This window comes from Pinus tabuliformis, chromosome 6 (assembly GCF_031772625.1).
Source record: "Pinus tabuliformis cultivar Carrire ecotype Pingquan chromosome 6, CPIR1, whole genome shotgun sequence".
In the NCBI taxonomy this organism is placed as follows: domain Eukaryota; kingdom Viridiplantae; phylum Streptophyta; class Pinopsida; order Pinales; family Pinaceae; genus Pinus; species Pinus tabuliformis.
Window position 1 is genome coordinate 1,777,380,074 of NC_142292.1, and position 9,075 is coordinate 1,777,389,148.

General features: G+C 44.5%; 1 protein-coding gene across 1 annotated transcript; it reads right to left on the reverse strand.

Annotated features, from left to right (window-relative positions):
- Positions 1-6,089: 6,089 nt before the first annotated feature.
- Positions 6,090-6,886, reverse strand: LOC149266088 (disease resistance protein RUN1-like). The gene is made up of 2 exons (XM_089407126.1): positions 6,476-6,886; positions 6,090-6,254 (listed from the first exon to the last, which is right to left on the reverse strand). The coding sequence occupies exons 1-2, from the start codon at positions 6,884-6,886 to the stop codon at positions 6,090-6,092; spliced, it is 576 nt and encodes a 191-aa protein (XP_089263252.1).
- Positions 6,887-9,075: the final 2,189 nt, after the last annotated feature.

The following is a 9,075-nucleotide window of genomic DNA, read 5'->3' on the forward strand; positions in this document are numbered from 1 at the left end:
GAAGAAAGACGAGCGGGCAGGAGATCCCATCAAAATCTTGCTCGAAGAAGCCCTCGAGCGGCAACGGAACGCGATGATGGACAGCTTTGCCCAGATCCTTCAGCGGCTACCCAGAAGCAACGCATCGGCTTCCAGCAGCTACTCTGGAAACGCCACACCCTTTAAGGTACAAGTTAATTTTGAAATCCCCATATTCGAGGGTCAGATAGACGCAGATGCCGTAGATAAATGGTTAAATCTGCTAGAGGGTTATTTTTCTGTTCATGAATTTTCGAGTCGGGAAAAGATTATTTTTTCTCTTCTCAAAGCAGCCTCCCACGTCAAGGACTGGTGGGAAACCTACTGCGAGCAGAAGGATGAAAGTAATGGCTCACTATTTTCAGCCGCACCCACCTGGGATTCGTTCCGGGATGCCATCAAGGAGCAGTACTACCCTGTCGGAAGCTATGAGGATGAATACATAAAGTGGACCACGCTGCGGCAGGGAAGGGACCAAGACATGTCGGAGTTCACCAATCTTTTCCATACCCTTCGCACAAAGTTGGGTATCAAGGATTCGGAGCAACATTTGATACTCAAATACCGTGGCTGCCTGCACAAGTACATCCAGGAAGAAATACAATTCCTAAACATCCCCTCGCTCGGCGCAGCATACCGATATGCCGTCAAGGTCGAGCAGAAGTTTAAACAGAAGAAGCGAGACTTTGGATCTGCGAATCCAAAGCAGGGGAAAGGTGCCCCTAAACCACAGAACAAAGGACAAAGCCAAGGCGGGACAGCCCAAGACAACCAGCCGAAGCCGCAAGCAAAGAACAGCGCCGCGAAGCCGAGAAAGGACACTGGAAAATGGTGCGAGTTCCATAAGAGCTCCACTCACAACACAAGTGAGTGTCGGGCCAAGCAGTCACTGGTGGCTGAGCTAAAGGTTTCAGAATCAGATGCATGTTCCGACTATGAGTCAGAACCCGATAAGGGGTATGAAAAAGGGAAGCAGATCATTGATGCGGATCCCAGCGCCACTGTTGCTACCGCAAAGATCCAGAAAAATGAACCCGAAGATCTAGAGGAGGAGGAGCGTCTCTTCCACTCCCAGATGTGGGTAAAGGGCTCCCCGATACAGTTCATTGTTGATAGCGGGAGTCAAAAGAACCTCATTTCGACAGAGGTCGTGAAGCGGTTGGGCTTACTGACCACAGCACATCCACAACCATACACCATTGGGTGGCTTCACCAAGGACGAGATCTTCGCGTGAGCCAGCAGTGTCGCCTTCCATACAACATCAAGCCCTTCACGGATGAGGTATTGTGTGACATTGCTCCTCTTGAAGTTTGTGATGTATTACTAGGACAACCATACTTGTGGAAGCGACATGCTGTGTATGAATCAAGGCCCCGTGCTGTTATTATTACATTGGGAAATAAGTTGTTCAGGATACCAGAGGTAGCACCACCTGCCGCTATCTCTTTGATTACTGCAAAACGATGCAGTAAGATCATTTCCAAAACCAGGAAATTTGTTTTCTTGATGATACGCCCTCAAGGAAAGAAGAAGATAGTGGTCGCGGCCTCCAAACGGGGCCCCTCCGCACGACAACTACAGATGGACAAGGTTGTGGAGGAGTACGAGGACATCTTCACCTCCCCGGTAGGGGTTCCTCTGCACTGTCAAGTCAAGCACTCCATCGATCTGACCCCAGGTGCACCGCTACCCAATGGACCAATTTATCGGCGCTCCGTTCTGGAGAACGATGAAATCAAGAGGCAGATTCAGGAGCTCCTGCAGAAAGGTCACATCCGTCCGAGTTCGTCGCCCTGTGGGAGCCCGATCGTGTTGGTACAGAAGAAGGATGGGACGTGGAGACTCTGTATTGACTATCGGGCGCTGAACAAGATCACTGTCCGTAATAGGTACCCGATCCCGCGGATTGATGACCTCCTAAACCAACTATAGGGGGCGAAATATTTCAGCAAGATCGATCTGAAGTCAGGATATCACCAGGTACCAATCGAACCCTCCGATGTGTGGAAGATTGCCTTCAAATCCAAGGAGGGCCTCTTCGAATGGTTGGTCATGCCTTTCGGATTGACGAATGCTCCTGCAACCTTTATGAGGCTAATAGATGACATCTTGCGGCAATTCACCAACTCCTTTGTAGTAGTATACTTGGATGACACTCTGATCTTCAGCCAGAGCTGGGAAGAGCACCTCTAGCACATCCGACAGGTTCTCCAAACACTGCGACAACACAAGCTATGTGCCAATTTGGAGAAATGCACTTTTGGCATGACCCAGGTTCAGTATCTGGGATACATCATTGATGAACAGGGGGTGCATGTCGATCCGGCCAAGATCCAAGTCATTCGGGATTGGCCCTCTCCAACCACCCTAACAGAGCTCCGCAGCTTTCTAGGTCTTGCCAACTTCTACCACAGGTTTGTGTTGGGGTTTTCTCATATTTCTTGGCCCTTGAGTCAAGTCACCAAGGGCGGGGCGAAAGCAAAATTCTTTTGGTCTGAATCTCAACAGAAGGCATTCAGGGAATTGAAGGATCGCCTCTGCACGACACCAGTGCTCGCGTTACCAGATTTACAACAACCATTTGAGGTCGAGACAGATGCCTCTGACTATGCTATTGGGGCAGTCCTTACTCAACATGGACATCCAGTGGCATATCACAGTGAAACACTTTCAGACACAGTCCGGAAGTACCCCACTTATGATAAAGAGATGTATTCCATTGTACAGGCCTGCCGACAATGGAAGCATTACATTTTGGGGAAGGAAACGGTCATCCACACAGACCACCGACCTCTGCAGTTCATACAGACCCAAGGGAAATTGCAGAATGATCGCCATCAGAAGTGGTCTACATACCTGCAACAGTTTCACTTGAATATCAAGTATAAAAAGGGCAGCACAAATAATGTTTCAGATTGCCTCAGTCGGCCACCGATCATGGCGCTAACCACCGTGCTCAACTCTTGTGGGCACGAGACTGCTGATTGGCCACTTCTCTACAAAAGCGACCCAGAATTCGGCCACACATACCAGACACCCTTGGAGGGTCGGCATGTTGGAGATTTTCACCTCCAGGACGCCCTATTATGCCACCTCGGTCACCTCTGTGTTCCTTCAAGCGAGCGTGCCAAGATGATTTGGGAAGCACACTACAGTCGGGCTGCTGGGCATTTCGGGGTCGAGAAAACAGTGGCAGTACTGCAAAATTATTTCTATTGGCCGAATCTTCGATAGGATGTTGGGAAGTACATCCGATCATGTACTGCCTGTGCCATTGCCAAACCGACCATTAAGAAGCACGGCCTCTATACCCCATTGCCTACCCCTAGTCGACCTTGGGAATCCATTTCCATGGATTACATGTCAGGCCTTCCTTCCACTAAGCATGGAAATGACTATGTTTTTGTGGTCGTCAACAGGTTCTCGAAGATGGCCATTATGATGGCCTGCAAGAAGAATATCACAACAGAAGCCACTGCTAGACTCTTCTTTGAACGAGTGTGGGTGCACTTTGGGATCCCACAGTCTATCATCTCAGATCGGGACAGTCAGTTTCTCAACACATTTTGGTCCACTCTCTGGTCAATGCTGGACACCAAACTCACGAAGTCCACAACCTTCCATCCTCAAACTGATGGCTAGACAGAGGTTGTCAACAGGATGATTGTGCACATTCTGCGCATGTATAACTCAAAGCATCCACGCACATGGGACGAGAGCCTCCCCTATGTTCAGCGCAGCTACAACCGAGCTCTTCACAGCTCCACTGGCCATAGCCCTTTTCAGGTGGGTTTGGGATTCCAGCCACTATGCCCCATTGATGTGGCCATGCCCCTTGCAGCTACTCACATGAATTCAGCTCATGTCCAATCCGAAATAGATAAGGCCACCAGCTTCATTGAGCGCATCCAACATATTCGCCAGCAGGTCCATGACATTCTTGAGAAATCAAATGCCAAGTACAAGCAGCGACATGATCAACACCGGGTGCCACACAAGTTTTAGGTGGGTGACAAAGTCTGGTTGCATTTGCAAAAGGAACGCCTTACTGGAGCCTATCGGAAATTGAGACCACTCCGATATGGTCCTTACACCATTACTAAGGCTATGGGAGACAATGCATTTGAGCTCAGCATTCCCCCATTCCTTGGCCTGCACCCAGTTTTCAATGTGGACCGCCTTCGGCCATACTTTCCACCATTGCTAGACACATCCGACATTGCGGAACAGCTCAAACCCACAGAATTAAATCCAGATTGCATGGAACAAGCTGCAACTGATCGGATCATGGACACACAGATCAAGAACACTCGCCAATAGAATATCCAACTATATCGAGTTGTCAAAGCAGGCCAACTCCTTCAGCAGGGCAAGTGGCTCACCAGGGAACAAGTTCAGCAGAAGTTTCCTCATCTCATGGAGGAGCTCAACGCAATGGGGACCATTGCTTCCTAAGGGGGGAGGAATGATCCAGGTGGATATTGGTGGCCACCTGCCAAGTCCACCTGGACCCCCACCATTGTCTTTCTCAGCATTTTCAGTTTCCTTAATTGTAGCACAACTTACTACTTTTAGCAGTTTTTTGAGTCCTGAACTTCCAGAGCCATTTTGAGGCCCTAAACGACGTTTTTTGGGGAATCCAGGGGCAACATGGGTCCATGGAATGGACCGATCTTGCCCGTTCCAACAATAATAGTGATCGGATAGATCTTTCTAATGAGCTATTGTACGCGTCAAACGGAGATCATATGCCAAAGTTACAACCCCGAGAAGTTGATGTACCAATTTACCCCCAAACGGGGCCCACAGTTTGGCGTTTCATCTCCTAGGGTTAGGTTTTGGAATGTTTAGGGTTTTCCATTATTTCTCAACAATAAATAGGTCTTTGAGCCTCATTGTAACACAGTTCAGAGGCATGTAGCCATCACATCTCTTCTCAGAGATAAGCTACCATCGCCCTAGCTGGTTTATTTCCATTTCTGGTTGTAAGCATATTTCAGTATTTTTCCATTAATGAAATGAAGTATTATTTCCGCTGCATCTTTGTGTACATGGTTATCTCTGTAATTTGTTGCGTTCCTGTTTAAATCCGGATCACGCGGGCAATTGCTCGCCCGCAAATCCTTCAAGCTATCAAGGGAACCGAGGGAAGATGGCAGCACTTCCAACAAACGGTCCCCTAAATGGAGAACCTCCAAGTTGCATAGGTCACCGATACCGCTGGGCAATTCTTTTAACTCAACATCCACTAAATATATTTCTTCCAACAACTGTTGATGTGCGACCTCGGGAGGCAATTCTTTCACCTCGGAACAACATGAAAGATCCAAGAATTCCAGCGTGGTAATATTTCCAAGTGTCTCTTTGGAAATGGTCACATTCCTACATTCCTTCAAAGAGAGACGTTTGAGTCGAGTCAAATTCCCAAAAGAATTTGGCAGCATCGCCAACCAGGAACAATAAGACAAATCGATGGACTGGAGGTATGGTAGCTTTCCGATGGAATCAGGCAGCATCTCCAAACTAGTAGCATAAGACAAATCGATGTGCTGAAGATTTGTTAGCTTTCCCAGGGAATCAGGCAACGATCTCATTCTTGTGAAATGTCTTAAGACCAAGTATATCAGAGAGTGCATATAACAAAATTCCTCTCGCAAAGTTTTGATTTGGACAGTCCCATCATAATCCACAACAATCTTTTCAAGGTACTTCAGTTGTCCTATGGACTTTGGAAAATTTGAAAAGGGAGAGTAGATGTTTAACTCTCGCAGCTGGAGAGGCGGCTGCAATGTCCACATTTGCATTGTAAGAAAGATTTCGAGATGATTCTCATCTACAAACTGAGATTGAAATAAAATAACTATAAACACGCAAAATTGCGTACCTGAGATTCCTGTTGCCACAAGGTTTTCATTTTGCTTCCTCTCACTTCTAAAACTCTTAAATTTTCCAGGGGAACCCACGAAGGCAGGGAAGAATAGGGTCATTTATACCAGTGGAGCCATATGAGATGTGGTTTCCGCACCCTCCTCAATATAGCTTCTACATAATAATCTTCACTTGCAAGAATTCACAAACCATGATAACAGTCTGTATTGAACAGTGCCTGCTTACAGTTTCCCAACAGCTCCTGACTACACCTTTTGTACCATGACATTTCTGAACGGACACCGAATCGATAACCGAAACCGTCTGGATGATGAACCGTCGAAATCCCGCGAACTTCGGTTGTGACCTATTCAATCATAAAAATAAAAGATAGATAGTATCCAGGACACAGACCTTTGCGTTGAACAAAATAACTTTAAAAAATTTGAACCAAAGAGGAATGTTTGATTCATTTACAGACCACGATGATTCTTCAAATAACTTATCAATATTGTTATTGTTGGTGGCGTGACACCAAAGACGATGGGGCATTGATCTTTTCGCAGTATATCTTCCCATATCTCTAACCTGATCATGCATTTTTATCCGCTTTCTGTTGTCCAGCTCCAGAAGACACTTTCTCTCTAAATTTGAAATCCCCACCGCTCCCCATATTCTTTTTCTTGTATCCATATCTTCTCCTATATAAAAGCAGGCCATATCTAAGAATCTTTGCTGGTACTCTTGGTCGAGTGAATTATAACTAATTTTGAGCGTTTCCCGCATGTCCGAGGGTGGTATCTTGTGAAATTCATTCAATAGCTCTTTCCAATATGTGTCATCTCTTCCACAAAGAAGAGCCCCAGTAACTTTCAATGACAACGGCAATCCATCACAGGCCCTTACAAACCGTTCCACCAGATCTATAAATCCTGGTGGTGGATGTGGCTGATTGAAGGCATATGAGCAGAACAACTCTTGGGAGTGTGCTCTATTCATTCTGGTGAGCTTTTAAATTGATGAATCTGCTATTTCTGAACATAGGAGAGCATGCTTGTCCCTAGAGGTAACTAGTATCAAGCTATTGGAACTAAGAACATCCCTAATTGGTAAGAATGCATCCAATTGATCGGCTTTCTCTACATTATCTAAAACTGTCATTGCATTACAACAAGTTAGGTAACGTTTAAGGATTATCACACCTTGGTCCACAATCTCAATTTTAATATCCCTGTGTGTCAAGTCCTTAATGAGCTTCATTTGCAAATAAACCAGAGATTTTCTAGCTGCAGTTTCACTAACATCAAATAAAAAGGAGGATCCATCATACTCAGAGCTCCTACGGTTGAAGATCTGCTTCACCGAAGTGGTTTTCCCAATACCACGAACACCTATAATTCCCACAACCCTGGCCTGGACGTCACGCTCCTGCCCCTGCTGCGTTAGCACAGTACTTTCAAAGTGTTGTAGCTTAATATCCAAACCAGTTGGATATTTAGCCACAAACAACGTTGTTTTTGGAACTTTTTTCAATACGTTTCACACAACTTCGTCCATGAGCTCCTGTTCGTTCCTGGATGAATAACCAATGAGAAACGCCTGGGTAAATATGAAGTGTTGGTAGAGGAATAAGGATAACAATCACACCTATAATAACAACACATATGCACTATGATTTATTATGAAAAACCACATGGTGGAAACATCAGAGCATCCCCAAAACTTGTGACATGGAAAATCCCCAAATCTGGTCACATGTAATAGGATATACTCAATACCACAGGTCTGTCACTGATTCAAGGTACCTTCAAGGTCCATTACTTAATCAAATTTAATGAATATCAAATACCAATCAAGGAAATAAAACGAACATGAAATAAGGGATATATCTCGGGGCTGTTAATGCGACGTTCATCGTTTTGATCTTAAAAACGGAGCAGTTGGAAACATTTATGGACTATAAGTCGATTTCATCGTTTTGATCCTAAAAAAGGAGCAGCTGGAAACTGATTGCATGTAGAATTAAAACTATTTTGTTGAGGTTCATTTCCAAGGAACAGTTTGGGTTTCTAGAGTGCAGACAGATTCAAGATGTTGTATTCTATCAAGTCCCGGAAAATGAGAGCCTGTATGATTAAGGTAGACCTATCTAAGGCCTATGACTGTATCGTCTGGTATTTCCTGAAAATGGTTCTGATAAAATAAGGTATGTCACAAATACTCATCATTTGGATCATGGCTTGCATTCAATCTACAAACTTCGTGGTCATTATTAACAGGTTGCCAAGGCGATTTTTTAATGCTCAAAGAGGGCTAAGTCAGGGATGTGCCCTCTCGCCCTTGCTCTTCCTGAGAGTTATTGATTGTGTTAGCTGGAAATGAGGGAGTCTAAAGAGAAAGGATATATTTCCGGGATTAAGTTGTCCAGACATCAGTGACAGAGTGGCGCCAAATTCACATGATCCTTTCCAAGTTTAGTTCAGCTACAGGTTTAAATATGAATGGTGGTAAGTCTCTGTTGATATATGATAATATAGATGAGGAAGTGGAAACAAAAATCAGAATTTTATTTGGGATCCCGGTTAAACATATTGACAAAGGGTTTAATTATCTTGGTTACAAAATTAAATCAAACGGATACTTCATTCAAGATTGGGAGTGGATGATTGATAGGTTTCAGAGAAAACTGGAAGGTTGGAAACATAGGTGGTTATTCATGGGTTGTAGATTGATGATGTTGAAAGTGGTATTGCAACACATTGTAGTATATTGGATGCATTTATATCTCTGGCCTATGAAAATAATTATTTATAGAAGGGAGGCTATTATTGGTCGTTTTCTATGGGCTGGGTGCAGCTAAAGGGAAAGTACCATTTGATAAAATGGGAGGCGATGGGAGGCTCTTTGAGGCAGGAGGATGGGGCATTATAAATATATCCAGTTTTAATATAGTTCTTATTATGAAGAATATGTTGAGGTATATCTAGTTTTAATAAAATTCTTATTATTAAAAATATGTTGAGGGCTACTACAAATCAAGGTATGTGGTCCCTCATCATGAAGGATAAATACATGTTTGATAATTGTTTTAAGTCTGGCATAACACTTGGGGCCAGGAATAGAACAGCAAAAATCATATATTTGGCCATGCATGATGAATTTACTTAATTGTATGATGGATTTCCTCT